The 18,449-nt window shown below is 37.1% G+C and overlaps 2 protein-coding genes across 6 annotated transcripts in view; one reads left to right on the top strand and one right to left on the bottom strand.

Annotated features, from left to right (window-relative positions):
* Positions 1-16,667, top strand: part of WDR19 (WD repeat domain 19) — a 48,670-nt gene extending 32,003 nt beyond the window's left edge. Inside the window, exons 29-37 of one of the 2 annotated variants that reach the window (XM_052780218.1) lie at positions 1,189-1,266; positions 6,657-6,753; positions 8,859-8,983; positions 9,646-9,727; positions 10,348-10,498; positions 12,802-12,925; positions 14,731-14,807; positions 15,542-15,662; positions 16,483-16,667. In XM_052780218.1, coding sequence (XP_052636178.1) covers positions 1,189-1,266; positions 6,657-6,753; positions 8,859-8,983; positions 9,646-9,727; positions 10,348-10,498; positions 12,802-12,925; positions 14,731-14,807; positions 15,542-15,656 — 849 coding nt within the window. In that variant the 3' untranslated portion in view covers positions 15,657-15,662; positions 16,483-16,667. Of the gene's footprint in view, positions 1-1,188; positions 1,267-6,656; positions 6,754-8,858; positions 8,984-9,645; positions 9,728-10,347; positions 10,499-12,801; positions 12,926-14,730; positions 14,808-15,541; positions 16,227-16,482 lie in introns of those variants that run through there. The other variant, XM_052780219.1, reaches the window with a different exon arrangement.
* Positions 16,668-17,160: 493 nt separating this feature from the next.
* Positions 17,161-18,449, bottom strand: part of RFC1 (replication factor C subunit 1) — a 42,070-nt gene continuing 40,781 nt past the window's right edge. For all 4 annotated transcript variants that reach the window (XM_052780221.1, XM_052780222.1, XM_052780223.1 and 1 more), the window contains 2 exons: positions 18,123-18,314; positions 17,161-17,572 (listed from right to left, as the gene is read on the bottom strand). In XM_052780221.1, coding sequence (XP_052636181.1) covers positions 17,477-17,572; positions 18,123-18,314 — 288 coding nt within the window. In that variant the 3' untranslated portion in view covers positions 17,161-17,476. The remainder of the gene's footprint in view (positions 17,573-18,122; positions 18,315-18,449) is intronic.

Here is an 18,449-nt window from a genome sequence, read left to right as displayed (position 1 = left end):
CCTCACTGTCTGCTCATCCAGCCCATACTTCATCAGCTTCTCAATAAGGATGTTATGGGACATAGTGTCAAAAGCCTTTCTGAAGTCAAGGTAGACAGTATCCACTGTTCACTGCTCTCAGCAACCACTATCAGATGGAAGACCAGTTGCAGCATCAGTCTTACTAACACCTTTTTGTTTTCATCCTTATTATCTCAAAAAATCTCCTTTCCATCCCTAAAAAAGTAGAAATTTGGGATTAAGCATCTTTGTTTAGTTATTTTGCTCATGATCTCCAAGATTCTGTAGTCATCAGGTCTCCAGCTCATGCTGCACCTCAGTACGTGTGAACCTACTCTGTTTCTTGTGATTCTTTTCTAGACAATATGTGCTGAAAACCTGCCTAAGCAGGCCCATTGCCAGCTTCCATCTACACATCCACTGTGACTTTCACTTTCTGTCATCCAAACCATTCTCATACTGCCTCTGTATCATTGAAGAACCCACAGCTTTGAAAATCTTGCTAGGTATCACTAGAGTACTAGAGTTTTTTCAGACTCTTTTAAAGAGTAGACCTGACTCTGCTTAGAGATAGTACAGCCACTTTTGAGGCCTTCTATCTCACAGAGCTGTTGACAGGGCTTGTAAGACTGAAGTTTGAGGTGTCTAATGCTTTCCTCTGGATCCAGATGTTTCAGCCCAAATGAATAAACCAAAGGCTATGAAACAGCCCAAAGACTATTGCTGCAGTTGTACCTTATGTATCCTTGTGGGATCTCAACATCTCAGCCATATTTTTGAGACTGTCTTTTCAACTGGCCAGATAGTGCTGGCTCTATTCTAGTGACCAGCACTGAATATTCCTCTGAGGCACAAGTTGTGCTGGGTTGATAGACGTAGCTTTGTGACAGCAGGCTTCAACTCATGGTCCCTAGATTCAGACGCCTTCCCAACACTGAAGCAGAGGAACAGTTCATGCCAGTAGAGACCCATTTAGTTACAGTCCTCTGACATAACACATTAGAAAGTAAATATGAACTACTGCATGTTAAAGCTGATGAAACAAATAATCATCTGGTTTGAACACACAGAACTAAAAGAAAATCATGTTTTAAATCTATCTAGTTTCAGTGGTTTTATGGAAAGCCTCCTTATGAGTATTTTTCCTTTCTCTTTCATAGCATAATTTCTTCTGTCTTTATTTAATAGGTGGGACAGGCAAAAGATGAAGCCCTAACAAATCAGCTGATAGACTATCTTATGGGAGAGAGTGATGGCATGCCCAAGGTACTGTATTTTTATCACTGCTATTGTGTCACACTGCTACAAGATCTTTTGAGCTTATTTTGTAAAATTAAAAGTTTTGGTAGACAGATTGTGTTTTAGCTTGGTTTCATTAAGGAGCAAGACTTACACGATCACTCTGTGAGTCATTCACCCAGTAACTTCAGTTTCAGAATGATAAGAAAGGCAGTAACTATCCTAGATGTAATCATCTTTCTCCAAGCTTTATGAAAGCAGGTAGTTGGACAGAGGAGATTCAAATTAACACTCGTACTGAGGGAAAGAGACAAAACTTAGCTGTTTGTTCATGCCAGTTAGCCAGCTGGCTGTTGCCTTTCCCGAATGGATACTCAGCATGTGTGTGTCTCAAGACTAGCTACAGGACTGATCTCTTCTTGCAGTGTGGGGAGTTGGTCTAACTGTTGCAGTGGAAGAAAGTAAGGTAGTAAATAGGAGATGAAGGACAAAAACCCAAAGATGATCAGGCTACATTAGTTCCTGTATTCACACATCAACATAAGATGTAAAAAGTTGTGGACAGATTTTCAAAATTACCAGCTCCCTGTTGATTTCTGAAGGGATTAATGACCACGTTTTAAAAATGAGCTTAGCTCAAAGCAACTCAAAAATGTGCCACTGAGATCACCTGAAAATGTAATGGCTTCATGCGGATATCCATATGACAGTAAAACCTTATTTTAAAAAAATTATCTTTCTTTTTGGATTTCTTATTATGTAGAAGTATTTAGTTTGAAGTTTGAATTGATTATTCATAGAGTCAGTTTCATCTGCGGGTATAGGCTGTAGTTCTGTAAACTAAAACACAGAGTTTCTGTTCTGTGTTGAAGAATAAAATTACATACTTCATTTATGGTAGAAAATTTAAAAAAAACAGGAAGCACATTTGAAGATTTTTGGTGACAGACCTTCCTAATGTGGAAGTTTGATTAACAATAGGAGAATAAAATACTGTGGACACTGATTTTTATGTTTTCACTCATCATTGTCATAGAAAATCTTCTTTGGATCCTTAGAACCTTACATTTTTTTCTTTTATACTATTTAGGAGGTGCTTTGTGAGATAAGAGGTGCTCTGTGCTATAAGGCTTCTTTTAATGTCATATGATCAACTAATAAAATGTAGAAAGGACCATTACTTTTCTTCTAGGTTTCCTGCTCCTTTGTTAAAAGCAAACCATTCACTGGGTGTAATAAAAGGCTTTTGGCAGACTGGTAGACAATTTCATCTTTTTCTCTCTTGTATATATGGATTTGGGAGTTGGAAGATACTTGCTGACAGTTTTTTGTGTATTAGTTGCCAATGCCATAGGTTTGGTAATAAAAGAAGAGGATCGTTCACAAACTAAGCAGAACATAGATTAGATCTGTGGTATTTATACAATACAAGAAGTATATTTTGACCATATTCTGTTGGTATGATTTTTTTTTCCAAGACAGATTTAAAATGTCCACTGTAAATATGATGTTAGACATCAGAACAGCAGCATTTGAGGTTAAGATGACAAACAGCTCTTTTGCAGAGTGACTACTGATGAGCTGTCTGGTTTCTCTGAGTTTGAGCTGTGGAAAAACAGGCTTCACAGTCTATTTTTGATGTCCATAGAGCTTATGGTACATTCAGTCATATTTGGGCTTGAGTTCATGGAACTAAGTGGCTGAGCCACTTCAAGTTTTACTGCCTGTTACAGCAGAGCTTGAATGTGAGCTACATGGGGCTGCACCCATGTTTTTCTACTGTGAAAGCCAGACCTCAGGTGTGGACATTGCAGTCTGCAATTAATTCCTTAGTCAAGGAATTTAAGATCTCATACAAACTCACAGTAAATACAGTCAGGTGCAAAATTACATGTATGGACGAATAAGTTCTGCCATACTGAGGGGAGTAAGGTTTGGTAACAATGAAGAGGACATGGTCTTCATGCAGTAAGTTTATTTCACCCCTAATATTATAGCTGTGGTTTATGATTCTGTTGGGAGATTAGAAATTCTGGCTCTTTCCTCTTTGTATGGTGCCGGGAGATTAAGGGTTTGATATTTTAGGCTTTTAGAGGCACTGGACAGTTGATAGCCAAGGCAACTTTGCTTTTATAAAATTAATCAAAAAAAAACACCACAAAACCCCTCTGTCTATTATTTACCTCCTATTATTTACCTGTAATTTGAAATGTGAACATTAATAAAATTGTAAGAGAAGCAAAACATAGTGAAACAAATGAAATTCAACTGCAAGAGACCAGACAAGAATGAAGCTGTTGGAGGCATTAGATGAAAAATCTGTGCAGCATCAGTGTAAGCAAAAGTAATTTCATATTTATGCTGAAAATTGGGTGGACAGAAACTGTAGCATCCAGTCTTTTTTCTAAGAGCAGCAGCCTAGTCATCTGGTTGAAAGAAGTGCATAGGTCTGGATAGGGGAAGTGAGCTACAGTGTGATCTCCATAGTGAAGGGGTTCTAAAGATTTTAGAAAATACTTAGGAATTTTGTGAATGCCGTAATTGCCATATTTAACATTGTTTTGAACGTCAATGTAGAGCTTTCTTTTCCTTGTTTAAAAGCGCTCTCTTGTTCTTCTGAATGCTTTAATCCAATCTGCCATAGTCTCTCTCTGTGAGTAACAAAATTTTCCTTTATCAAATCATACATATTTGTTTTAAAAATCTACTTAAAAAACAATTCATCTTTATCCTTATTATGCTATGGAGACAGTGTTCTTGAAATTATCAAGCAAATGGGGTTGTTTTTAGAGAATAGCAGCTTTTATGTGGTGGTATTTTTGTAAAGCTGAGAAGTAAGAGTGAACCTAAAGTAGCCATGCAGCAGAAACTTGCTAATCCTTTCAAGCATTGATCTTCAAACCAGATCATCGCTCACAGCAGCCTGATTGCTTTAAATCTTTCACAGCCAACAATTTTGTGGCATTTTAATGAAGTACCATATTATCAAAATTATTATGCTTACCAAAATTTTGCTATTGTCTGACTAATTATAAACTATTTCTTAACGTGTTATTATGTCAACTGTTGTATTTGTTAACGTTAACATGTAAAGTTTCTTAATTTGTCACGTGTTCTTTTGTAATTTTTCAGGGAGTGTTAACTAGCAAGATTCTGCTGTCTTCTGTGTGCATATTTTCTAAGTACATGTGTTTTAAAAAGCTGAACTAAATTAAAATCATGGCTATCTAATATTAAGATCAGTTAGACTGCAATAATAAATTTTTCCAAAGACCTTAGGAAATGTGTTGTCCATTGAAAATTCCTTCCTGCGTTTTTTGCTTTTAAAATGGCTGACTTTAAAGGTAAGAATATGAAAGTAAAATATGAGACTAATTTTTCTTAAATGCCTTCTACTTTTATATTTTTTCTACATATGGCTGCCATGCAAGTCATTTAAATATATTAGTTAAGTATAATTAGGGACATGGCAAATACCATATAAGACCACTGGTTCGTGCTGGGACAGGATCCTTCTCCTGCTGCAGCAGGAGAAAAAGGAGAAGCAGCCTGGGTGGGGAAGAAGTGCAGCCTTCTGCTATCATCAGTGGGTTGACCATCTGTGGTCATTAGGAGGTGTCAGAAGTTGGGAAGAATTACATCATAACCTACCATTCATAATAATTTTTGTTTTACCCCACTCAGGGAATAGCAATTTTCCTTTGTAAGGCAGTTTACAGTGGATAAATAATATGCAGTAATATAAGTAGTTGTAGTTACTTTATTATCCAGATAACTATTTCATTATTGTTAAGTTATGGTTCTTATGATGTTCAACGTTTTGATCATGTGTTACTTAAAATTCTGCTCCATCAATAGTTTAAAAGTAATTACTTTTGGTCACTTAATGTTTTTCCTTATATTGTGAGTTAAAAAGAATTTGACTTGCCTTTTTTCTTTCTGTATGCCAGTCTTTCTCTCTTGCTTTTATTTCAGTGATTTTTTTTGGTCATTTTTTTCCTTGCCTCTCAAGTAGGGCGTTAATCTTTTCAGTCATCTTCTTTATAAGGAAATGTCTTTATATCTTTCATATTTCTATTCGTTTCAGTTTCTGCTTTTTTTGCTATGTGTTTGAGACTTACATACAAAACCCACATGGTATTCCAGAGAACAGCACAACATCGATTAATACAATTCTTTTTAAAGAAATTTTTATACCATTTTAACATAGAATACACATTGTAAATGTTTGGGTTTACTACTAATATTGCAGAATTAGTTGGCTTGTGTTTTTTGCTAAGCAGTCTATAAAGCTACCAGTGTCTGGTTTTTTTTCTGATTTGTATATTTAAGTTGGAACCATACCGTTATATACAATATTTCAGCTTAATTTCATCTTGATTTACTAGTTAAAAGATTATCATGTACAAACTTTACTTTTTATTGATCCCATTTTAGAAATCACTGCTAAAGGTATAAAATAGTGACACTAGCCCAGGTTTGTTTTTTTTCACTTAATAGTTCCTTTTCATCATAAGCAAGGTCATTTTATTTTGTATTTAGCTGTATTTTTAGGCATGACCTCTTTTGAGCATTTTCTCAAAATCCTTATGAAAGACCAATTCTCTTTTCTCTTTCTCTTGTTGATTTCTTTTTTTTTTTTTACTAGTCTGCTAGAAATTTGAGTACACATTACAAAAATAGAACTCATGTTTGTTCTCTTCAATACTGCCATCTTGTTTTTTCAAAGTTTTGTTTTTAAATTATTTCACTAATTTTCCTGCTGTTGGATTGTCAGTTCTTGGGTGAACCTTTTGCTACATTTGCCATTCTTGAATCATGTAATATACCAAAAGTACATAGTACAGCAAATTACAAATTTTAGGCATTTTGTTAGCTGACTGTCCCCCTAATTTTCAATTTTTGTCTGTCTTGGATGCCTGCCATCTGGTCCCAGAACAATACACTCTTTAATGGCCAGATTTTTGTCTTCCTTATCCGCACTAAGCAATGTTTGCATCTAGGTCTGTAACACAATTTAAACATTTCTAGCAAGATTTTGATTTCTAGAAGGAGTCCTTTGGTTCTTTTCTGACACCATAAACGCCTACACAGCTGAAGTTGTTGGGTTTCCACCTGTACAACTCTCTATGTGCCTAACGGTCTGCAGCTTTCTGCATCCATATTGGCAGGGCTTGGCAACTAACTGCCACAACTCAGTCAGGGTCCTCAGTGTGGGCGTTTATCTGACTGTACTAATGGCCAAAACTTGCAGGTGAACATAGCACGGCTAAAGCATGTTGATATGAAGAGCTCTTCTCAAAACAAGCCATCTTGTCTGCTTTAAAGAATGCGGTGGTGGGATGAGCAAATAAAGAAAGGGGATACAGCAGTATGTATTCACTTAGCATTAATTGCTTTTGTATGATTTAATTAAGGATGCCAAGTACCTATTCCGCTTATACATGGCACTAAAGCAATACCGAGAAGCTGCCAGAACTGCTATAATAATTGCCAGGGAGGAGCAGTGTTCGGGTAAGTCTGTTTTCTCTGATGTGACAGCATCTCTGACACTACATCTTGCAGTACTTAGGGTCCTGTTATTTATATAGGATTATATTTAGAAAATACATGTATCAGTGCTTTCAATTATATTCAGGTTTAATTTTGAATTTGAAGTAGCCTTTGTGAAAAAGTTGGGACTTATACCTGTATATTAAATATTGGAAGAAAAGAAAATTGTAGAAAATGCCTGCATTCCTTATTACATTCAAGTAAACATAGTGATTAAGATTGCCTGCAACTTTATTTTTCTGTGTATCACAGATCTTAGAATTGCAGTTTCTACTTTCTATCCGACTTGGATACTGATCCTTTAGTCTTTGCACATGTGGTTTTTTTCAGTGGGAGATGTGCACAGAAGATGATTTATGTTGAAGGATCAGGGACCTGCTTACTTAAGCCTTGTTTTCCCCTGTAATAAGTAGCTGAAGTTAGAAATAGAAAGAAGTAGTAAGAGACAGGGCTAAAAGCAAAATAGTTATCGCCTCCATTATTTGTGCTCCTCTGTAGCCATGGCAACAGTCCTATCATAACACTGCTTGCTTTTCATTTCAAGTAAGTTAAGAAAAATATCTATAAAGGAAGAATAGCAGCCTCAGGAACAGCCCAGGCAAATTAACATTCATGGACTGCTCCTCAGCATTGGGCTGAGGAGTGGAAAATCTCTTAAACCCTTGGCAAGCATGATCTCCCAATTCATCATAGCAATGAATAATGCATTTGTGCTAATTATGTAAGCAGGAAATGTAAAGGCTCAAGGGTTTAAATATTTAGTAGCTTTTCTGAATCTGAAAGCTTATATCTAAAATGCAGTATCTCATATTGTATTTCATATTCCCTAATAGCATAGATGTGTTCTGCAACAGTGTAATAATAAGCACAATATTTTTCTCATTAACGTCACCAATCTTGCAGTAACTGTTTCCTTCTCTTCCTTCAGGAGATTCCAGTGAGTTTGATTCTGAAGTTTGCACCAATATAGTTTGTTCTTTCCTTAAGAAAACATTTTAAAATAATATTTAAGTCATAGTGTTTGCTATTTTCCTTTGGGTATGCCATTTTATGTGCAATTTTCCTTTAAGTTGTTTTTATGTAGTCACATGATTTTAAGACTGATCATATTATACTAAGAGTCAGTAACACAGCATGAAAAATTAATGTTGTTTTCCAGTAACTAATTCTGGAGTGATATTTAGCTGCCTCACGCAGATTTCCACAGGTTGATTCAACTGTAGTGTATAACAACACATAATTGCTTTATAGAGTAAAAATGTTTGCTGATAGAGAAATATAGAGAGATAGAGAAAAAAAGTTTGCTGAAATAACTGAATCTGAAATTTCCTTTAAATGCCTCCAACTGCAAAGAGTATACTCTAATAATGTAATAACATAAAAACAAACAAAGAAACAAAACCCAACCCAAAACAAAGCAAGAACGAACAACTAGCTAAGAGTAGACTAACCGTACTAAACACTGGTTGTTTTCAGCTACGTTGATGATTTAATGAAATCCAGTGGTTTCTGGACAGTCCTTCATAGTAACCCTGAAGCAGTATAATCTAGTGAATTATTATTTAAATTTTAATTATCTCTCTGACAGGTTTTGGGTTGGTTTGGCTGCAGAGGCAAGGAGTTGCCAAAGCAAATGATAAAGTAGAAGTATGTTAAATTAACATTTAAAAAACAGCTTTTGAATATCTGACATTGAAGAACAAAAAGAAGTAACATCTCTAAATGCTCTAAAAATACCTTTTCTCCTCTTTATTGTGGAAGCAATGTATCGGATACAGCATCTTCCATTTTTAAAGTTTCATTATATGAAGTTGTCATCCACATATGTATTTTGATACTGTTTAGATGAGTTCTCCAAGTGTAATTTTTTTCTTTATTTAACTCCCTGGCTGATATTTTTAGGATACTGTGACAAGCAACTGCTTGTGACTTTCCAAAGAAATTGTCATGCAAAGGTTTTTCTCTAAGAATCAACATAACTTCCTGTTCAGCTTCCATATATGTCATTAGTAAAGAAATTGTTATGAAAAATTAAATTTACTGTTCATTGTTGGGGTTTTTTTAAGGAAACTACCGAAATGCACATGATGTTCTTTTCAGTATGTATTCAGAGTTAAAGACCCAGAAGATTAAAATTCCTTCTGAGATGGCTACAAATCTTATGATTCTACACAGCTATATTTTAGTGAAGGTAAAGAATTGAGAAACTGAATTTATGCATAAGTTGCACAGTCTCTGATTTATTGAACCATACATATGGATGCTCTGTATACATAAATTACATTGTCATGTAGGTTGTATCGCAGAATCCAAGTGCATGCTAACAGCAAGATTCAGGAGGCCAATCCATGGATGTTTCTGCCTCTTTGATTAGCATATTCTTTTTTAAAATACTGAATAATTTAAAACCTACATCTGGCTTCTTGTATTTCTTTTGCATTCACACTTACAAATATTATGCTACTAGTACAATTATTGATTATTTAAATTATTATCCATAAGCAGATCACTGCTTTTTCTGTAAATGAAATTAAGCAGGGGGGCTCAAATGATTTCTAGTAGTTAACCCATGGCCCATCAGGATTTCCACTCAGCCTACAGTCAGCTTCTGGCCTCCTCTTTACCAGCAGTGAGGCAAGAGCAGGCAAATATCGGGCCAAAGGCCAGACAGACTGTTCTGGGAAAGAGCCTCTGTAAAGTCTCTGGTCCTTTCTCTAGTGCATGATCCACCTCTGCTCAGTTTCGTCAAAGAGCCATGGGCACGCAGCTCCGAGAAGGACGAGCACCAAGAGCAGGCTGCAGGACTTACTCTCTAAAGGCTGCAGTTAATTCAATATGTTTGTTGTATTCCAGACTCACGTGAGACGTGGTGATCACATGAAAGGAGCACGTATGCTTATACGTGTAGCCAACAACATCAGCAAGTTTCCATCACGTAAGTGCTGATGGCATAGAAGAGCATGCTTTGCTCTACAGGATGACTCATTAATCATTGTATTAAAAGGTATATTCTCCTCCTATGATCCTATAGGGCACGCAATTAAGTGTAAATAGACACAGTGTGCTCTGCCATCCTCCACAGGACAGCTCTTTGATATACGGCCTCCAGGATGGGGTCCTCGCCCACCGTAACTGCAGTACTGAGCTGCCTGAACCACACACAGTCTCAGGATCGTATGTAATGAACTGATTGGTTCTGTGACTTTATCACAAAATCTTAATCAATCTTTTTTGGAAAATACTTTTTGGGTATGTGGAAAATGTAGATTAAAATGGAGACTTTAAACAGCAAGACCAGATTTGGGAGAAATGGTAATAATCAAAACATTCCTGCTGCTATGCTGAGCTTCAGGAATACAAGGCCGTGAGAGGTGAAACAATGATATTCTTGTATATGGTTACAGGAATTGCACAAGTTGTGCAACTGTGTACTCTGAGGAAGAAGAAAAATACTGTCATTTTTCATCAGTACCTTTTTAGCCATATTAGCTCGAAGGCTTTCAACATTAATATTGGTAAATAAATATTTGACGTTATTGTTTCATTCTATTACAGACATTGTGCCAATTTTGACTTCAGCTGTAATTGAGTGTCATAGAGCAGGATTGAAGAACTCTGCCTTCAGTTTTGCTGCAATGTTGATGAGACCTGAGTATCGTAATAAAATAGATCTTAAATACAAAAAGAAAATTGAAGCAATGGTCAGGTGAGCAGTGTTAATCTGTACTTTCAAATGTACACAATGTCAAGGCTTTATTTGTAATGTTAATTTTGCTCATAAAGCCTACGGGCTTTATCCTGTTTTCATGTTGTTTCACTATCTCAAATTTGGAAAGCTAAGAACAATTTCCCCCCTTCTCTAAAAATTACAGGCTTTTCTGTTCCCTTGGATGCGATAAACCTTAAATGCAGTGTGCATGTAAAATGCTTCCTAACCAGCAGTAACATTTTCCGTCTTGTCCATACAGACCTAAGTGCAGCCATACAGCTTTAGTTGTTCTGTATTAGGAATGTACATGTGAACTGTTAGCTACCCCAGCATTAGCAGTATGCTCTTCTGTGATTTAGACTACCGACTAAATGGCTAAGATAAAAAAGAACGAAAGAGCAAATAAAAGAGATGAATTCTTAACATTTTCTTCCTTATCTAGAGTTCTGTTTTGATAGATCCTAGCCAGTATTTTCTGCCAGAGGAAGAAGCGTAGGTGAGTGTCAGAGCAGGACAAGCATATATAATGCTTTTCTTATTTATTCTACGAGCCTCTAACCATTTTGAGGCTCAGGGACTTGCTGAGCCCATATGGGTGTTTTAAGGTATTAAGTAAGTTTCTAAGCTCTCCGTGAGCTTATCCAATCTCTGTTTGAAGCCACGTAAATTTTTAGTGACAGGTGACTCCTGTGACAGGAAGTTCCATTGTGTCAAGACGGGTCCCTAGCTACTTTAATGTGATGCCTCGTAGTTTTCCACTTGGAGAGATCTAGCCTTTTCTGTGTCACTTATGATTTTATAGATCTCTTTTTTTTTTTTTTTTTTTTTTTTTTCCTCCCCATTTCCCCTCTATCCATCAGTCATATCTTTTCAGGACCTGAAGAGTCTCAGCTTACATAGCTATTCTTTTATGGATACTGATTCTTAAGGCCTTTCTTTGAAACTCTTTCCCCTTTTTGGAGGAGGCAGGACCAAAACTACACTTTGTATTTAAGATGTGGGCAACCCATGGATTTATGTAGTAGAAGAATGACTCTGTGTTCCACCCTACTTGATTTGCTTTGACTGTTTTTAAAGCAAGCTGATGTTTTCATAGCATATACTATAATTGCAAGATCCTGCTCCGATGCCACAGCAGTTCAGAGTCCATCATCTTATACGTGGAAACTTTTCCAACAGGCCTTATTTTGTCTTCCCCCCACCCTTGTATTTTCTTGTCACAAAGTTCTTCTGGAATTCTTTGAAGCTGGCTCTGGCCCATATCAGTCTGAATATTACATACAAGCTGTGGCATCACATTATTTTCACTTGTATTTTATGAGCTTGCAGGACAGCAGTAGGTTACCACAGATGTGTACTGTGAGAACTGTTTATCCTATTCTGTTTAGTATCTTTTAACCATTTTTTTAATTCATGTGAAGTTCTTCCCTATTACCTGCTTGTTAATATTTCTAGAACCTTCCAGTAAGCTTCTAAAATATGACATCAATGCTAAAAGCCATGTTGACTTGTTCTTAATCTATCAATCATGTTTATCCATACCACAGATTTCATAAGTGGAGACAAAGGAGCAGGCCATTGCGAGGGAAACATACGTGCCCAGGCTAATAAAATGAGAAATTAGGCTTTCTACAAAGTATCAAGATAACTAAGGAAGCCATCTATTTGTCTCTACCCTAAACATTAGAAAGGATGTATCCTCTCATTGGAAAATATGCCAAAAGTGGATCTAAGCTCTTCATCTATAAATGTTCCATAGAAGATTAAATGTTAAGGTCACATAAGGGAGCTGGAAAAAAGTCTCCCCCTCCCCTGCCCTTAACCCAGGTGCTGTGATGTCTGGATCAGGACCACCCTTCTGACAGACCTGTAGATGAAAACAAGTCTGTGAAAGGCAGAGTTACAAGCTGTATAGTCCTACCAGGATGCCAGTTTTATTTGTTGCTTCAATTCTTTGTGGTCACTTCTGCCACAAACACCAAAATAGTGAAACCACAGGTTTATATTCTATACATATAGACTGAGTTTTGAAAACTTTCAAAAAGTATTATGATCTGTTATAGCTTTAAAAATGTTGTGTTGTTTCAAATTAGATGGAAAATTACCTGTTTCTGAGTTTACATAATTGTGATGAAGCTTGGCTGATAGTTAAAAGGAATTATCTGGTAGAATATAAAATAGCAACTGGAAGGTCTGCAAATAACACAAAGGAAAAACACTTGCTAAATATCAAAGGCATTGTAAAACCTCTTTGTCCAAGTTCAAAGAGATTTTTGTTCACATTTGTATCTTACTTCTAGACGTCCAGACACAACAGAGACCGAAGAGCCGACAACAGCCTGTCCCTATTGTACATTCCAGCTCCCAGAGTGTGAACTTTTGTGTCCTGGCTGTAAAAACAATCTCCCCTACTGTATTGCAACTGTGAGTGTCTGCTGTGTGAGAATTGAACGCAAAGCTTTTCTTTCCTTCTAAAAATAAGTTTGTCTGAACATCTTTGGTTTGGTAGTAGATTCAAGCTAGATGTTTTTGTGGGTTTGTTGGTTGTTTTCTTCCAAGCTCTTACCAAGTAAGTAGAAAACATTCTTGTTGTCTTTAACTATCATAGAGTGGCCTTAGTTGCCACCTGCAAGTTGCAGGCACGTAAGGGTGACAGTAAGATCACGAAGTGGTTCTGGAAGACTTTGGCTTCCTGAGAAGGCAGGACATGCACCAGGGCTCCCCTGGACACCCAGTGCACGCGCGTTCGGTGCTGTCGGTGCGCTTGGGAGAACACACAGGCAGGACCGTGCTGCTGGTGCCTTCCCAAGCCAGCCCTTTGCTCAGGTGCTCCAGGGCTCAGAGCAGGAAGAGCAGAGATGGAAATCCCCCTTTTTTCTTCCACGTACAGGAGCCTGTGGAGAGCACAGCTCTCCTCCCCTAAACTCCAGGCTGCTGAGACTGCAAATAAAAAAACAAAAAAAAACCCCACCACACTTCAAAAATTGATTTTGCAAAATGCCCAGAATGTAACTGAATTTTTAGGCGCTTCCAAGGTTAAGTAATGGTTCGGTCAGTGACCTCAGCATTTCTTGCATTACTGATTCTTACAGAAATGAGAAGTTATAACATTTTTGTTTCAGGATACTTTAGAGTGTAGTGAAAAGGTGCATTTCCCTGTGGAAGAGCCATGCACCCCACTGTTACCAGCATCACTACACCATCTTTATACTAACACTTTATTTTCACTAGGTTCAAGTGATTTGTCACACTAGACTTACAGAAAAATCAAAATTTACTTGAGAAGGAATCAAATGTTAGAGTAAATGGTCTTTATTAAAACTAAAGAATCAAGCCTTACAAAAAAATATTAATAGCAATTACCTATTTTTTTTACTCTATTGGTTCAGCAGAGTAAGATGACCAGTATATTTTAGAAGTATTACCTTAAGGAAAAAAAAACAAGGCTTTTAAATGTAGCTTTATGAGCCAATCATAATGTACATATTCATGTACATTTCATACTGTTTATTTAGGCTCCATCTTGGTTATAGTTTATTTACATCACAGGTATTTGTAACATCATTAGGAATGCAGCATTTTCAAATATCATACAAGAGTCAGTGTCAAAACAGCCTACTGTTGCATATCATAATAGAGCAGACATCTCAATATAGTTCAAGGTGCTGTTGTGTTTTATAGTATTCAAAAGGTACATATGAATTCTTTCTATCAAAAGCAAATTAGTAAACTGTACCAAAAAAGTAAACAGAAATTGGTTCAAGAGGCAAGTGCCAGGCAGTCAGTATGCTCACAAATGTGACAGCATCCTCCTGGGGCTCATGTGATGTGGCTTTGGGGGTGTTTTTTTTTGAATGTCACATGCAACACCAAAAATCCCAGTAGATTTACATAGATCTCTAGACATAGACCTACAGATAACATTCTAGAATTGCCAAACTAAAAGAATTTTACAAGTTGTAATTCAATACATTCCTAGATTTCTTTTTTTTAAAAGAGGAATGCAAATTATAGTGAAAACACTGCATCTCATGGAGAGCTCCTTTTCTAGTTACAGAATTTACACAGTAATCAAACTACAGTAACACTATTATCATTTTGGGTTTTTAGTTCCTCAAGACCTTTAGAACTTAGTTGCTGAGACTTTTTCACAATAACAGGTAAAAACCCAACACCCAGTGTACTAGGACAGCACGTGCCATTTAATTACTTGTGCCTTTTGCATGCAGGGTCGGCATATGGTACGAGATGACTGGACAGTCTGCCCACACTGTGACTTTCCTGCCCTCTATTCAGAATTCAAGAAGTAAGTTGGGATTTTTTTCTTTTCTATTGCAGGATTCCAGTGTTGTCCATATTTTAGCAAACTGTTTCATTTGGTACTAAAACCATGTAACAGCTGGGTTGGAAGATGAATCCCCCTTACTTGGTAGTTTCATCTGACATACTTGCAGAACATCGCTTCAAAGCAGACCAAAAACTATAACAAAGACCTCGGCCAGGGATGCAGGGCTCCAACAACAGGAACAGCAGTGAAGATGGTTGGGGGCTTGTATAAGTTCTCAGCTCCTTCCAGGAAGATGACCCCATATGGGGGAAGGGGGAGAACACAAGCTCAGCAGCCACCAAAACAAAATACATGCAGCATTAGGTACAGACCAAGGTAGCAGTAATATCTTGTCCCTGATAATCATCTGTGTGACAGTGGGATTGCATAGCTTTGTTCAGATGTCAGGAAGGGTGAAGCTGCAGAAACTTCACATTCTAGCCTAAGCTCCTTTGTATTTGTTTTAATTGCCAAATTTTCATCATGCCTATGCAAGCAGCAGCAGCGTTCCTGTTGTAGTGTTAGTTCTCAAGTGTTAGAAATGAACAAGCCAACCTTTGCTCCACCTAGACAGAAGCAGCTGTTGCTCTGGCCTGTATTTGTTACACAGCACAGGTCAGAGCTTTGCTCTAACACTTTCTGCCTTAGGCCCAGCTGTTCCTTTGAAAAATGTTAGAATTATCAGTTGACCAGTCTCCCTTCTTTTAAAACAGCATGTTACAGACTGAAAACATATGTCCAATGTGTTCTGAAAGGATTAACATTGTTCATCTTAAGAAAATAAATGATTGCACAGAGTACCTCAAATCAGAAGATGGGGACCAATAAATTCAGGTATGTGCTAGAGCCTGTATTTTTTGCTTAACAGGGCTCATTCTGGAGGCCATCAGTTTTTCCCAGCAAGCAAAATGCACTGTTCAAGAATCTAACTGACAGCCTGGGTCTATGCCTCAGATAACTGAGGCCCAGCTGTATCACCTATTTGCTCTCAGGCATGCAAACACCAGTAGGTTTTGCTACTGCAACTAACCTGGTTGTTAAATCATTCCAGTTGTGCGGCTTTAAACCAGTTTACCTCTATGAGCACGTTATCATCTGCAACATGTTCTGGTTTGGAACATGTTCCTAAACACCTGTTGTGCTTTAGTAGTGCAGAGAACAGTTTGAAGATCTCAGTATCATCAAAATTTTCTGCAGATCCACCAAGGCAGCAGAGAGATGCTAACTGGAAGGAGCAGATCTAAAATACAGGTTACATGATCTTAGCATCTATGTTTAACAGAACATAAGAATATATCACAGGATAACAGCAATGTAGTATTGGCTTGAAATACTCATGTTTCAGAGTGACACCACTGTTCTGTCTATCCAAGACTTCAGTTTTGTTAAAGGAATGTTAACTGAAGATGAGTTAATAAAGTTCCTCATTAATTTTGACTTTTGAAGGCAGATCTACTAATGCAAACACCTTATGTGAAAACTTAGCTATAGGTCAAAGTAACACACAAGTGCTATTATAAATTATATATACCACAATAACCTTATTTTGGTTGTTTTTTGGGTTTTTTTTTTTTCCAGTCTGAGAAAACCTTGTAGTTTGCTATCACAGTCTTTGTATCTTGGGATATGACTAACCACTTCTGTTTATTTTCAGAGCTGCATGTGTTGTCTGGCAAGCAGCAAGGAAAGCTCTGTCACTATGTTACACATCTTTTCCCCACTAGCATTTTAATAACAACCATGTCACTTCTATTTTGTGATAGCACCTGCAACTATTTAGCTTTTGATAAATTTTGTACTTTGATTTATTATAGTAATAAAACTGATTGATAATTCTTATGAAGCAAAATTTGCATTTTATCTGCACCAAAGACAAACCAAGGGGCATTCTGTGTAATGTCAGTGGCAAAAAAACTCCTAGTGTTGTCTTTTTCAACATCAGTTCTGAACTTTTATGGCTATTTTCTATTAAATGTTTCTTACTCTAAGTATTCCTTTCTGGTTTTGATTAAAGATATAACCACAGGCTCCTCAAGTTTTGGAACTAAATCCCTCACTGCTTTTCTGTGTCTGTAACTAACTGAACAAAAGGGAAGTTGTAGAAAAAGGGTAACACCACAGCCTGTACATGAAGGAAAGCCAGAACCAGAACCTTGGAAGAAAAGGGAGAGACCACTCCATGAACTTAACCAAAACTTTAAAAGACTCTCCTAGGAAACATTTTATTGTAATTTTATACACTGCTTAATTTCTACGATGTACAAATATGCAATTTCAGTTTGGGGGCGGGGGGGGATTGCATCATGTGCTATTTACAAGAGTTCACACCACACAATGTCAGGGGATTTATTAAAAAAAAAGAAGTAGTTAAGTCCTAGGAAGACTTAGCATAAACACCAGGTAACTAAGCATCCCATTTTCATTGTGTTCATGCACCCCGGTGTTTGTTGCACAAGGATAACATCATAGCACGTTAAGAGTAAGTAGAGCATGGCATAGTGAGAGAGTACAGTAGCTACATCACCTCTATAAGAGGAGCATTTTCAACACACTGGTTCTACTTTCCCAGCTCCAGCACTGGATCGGTTTCATGTTCCTGCCAGAAGTTAGATAGGCAAAGCTGCATCCAGAGCAAGATTTTATTCTGTTTAATGTCTTGTTTTCTCTTTTCTTTTCCCTTCTTTTTTTGTTGTTTCTTCATTTTTCTCTCTTTTTGGCAGCTTGGAAGACTTTGCCTTTTTTTGCTACAAACAGAATACAGAGACAGTTTAAAATCCAACTGCAACCTGACAAAAGCATAAGTCAAAATGCATTCAGTGTTAAAAGAAAAAGCCATCTCTTTTCTTCCCCTCTTTCAGGTATCAAGTTTTTAAATGCCATGCAGAATACAGACTCTACAATATTCCATCTTAAGGGCTGACCACAGTTCCCCAATAGGCAATACATACAAAGAGTATTCCTGGAATTTCTGTCTGTGATAACCACAAGCAAAGGCCTGTGGCTGCTTCTCACCAACAGCACCATCCCCACCAACACCTAAAATACTACTAAGTTTTGGAATTAGATGCAGTATTCTTGAGTTATAGTGATATCTCACCTTGGTCCAACATTCAAGCAGAAGACAATGGATAGAAATAAGAATTTTTCACACTACTACTAGTTATGAATTTAAATGTTGAGAGATTATGTATTTTATACATTTTTTTTTAATTCAGACGATTTTACAAGTCCCAGAAAGGTAACTAAGAGGAAACAGTTTAGTGGGGTAGTTTAACACTGAGAAGACTAAGTCACCTTAATCATTGCATCACTTTCAACAGTATCTTGCTCATCCTCATCAGACTGGATCTCTTCCACATTCAAGTCTTCATTCAGTTCTGAGATCACCACAGATCCCAACTGCCTTTTAGATGGCTTGACAGAATTAAGTGAATATGGAGTCAGATGTGCCTCTTTGTTGTAGGCACGTGTAAAAGCTGCTTTGACCTGTTAGGTTGAAAGGAAACACTATGAACATCAGCTTAGGAACTGTAGATTGTTAGCTAACCAACTGTTGGCTGGAGATTCCACATCATCTTTTGTTTGGGAAGATGTGACCAAAGATTTGTAGAAGAGGACACT

The sequence above is a fragment of the Harpia harpyja genome, chromosome 2 (genome assembly GCF_026419915.1).
Source record: "Harpia harpyja isolate bHarHar1 chromosome 2, bHarHar1 primary haplotype, whole genome shotgun sequence".
Taxonomy (NCBI): domain Eukaryota; kingdom Metazoa; phylum Chordata; class Aves; order Accipitriformes; family Accipitridae; genus Harpia; species Harpia harpyja.
The sequence above is the reverse complement of the archived record's forward strand: the minus strand, read 5'-3'. Positions and strand labels throughout refer to the sequence as shown.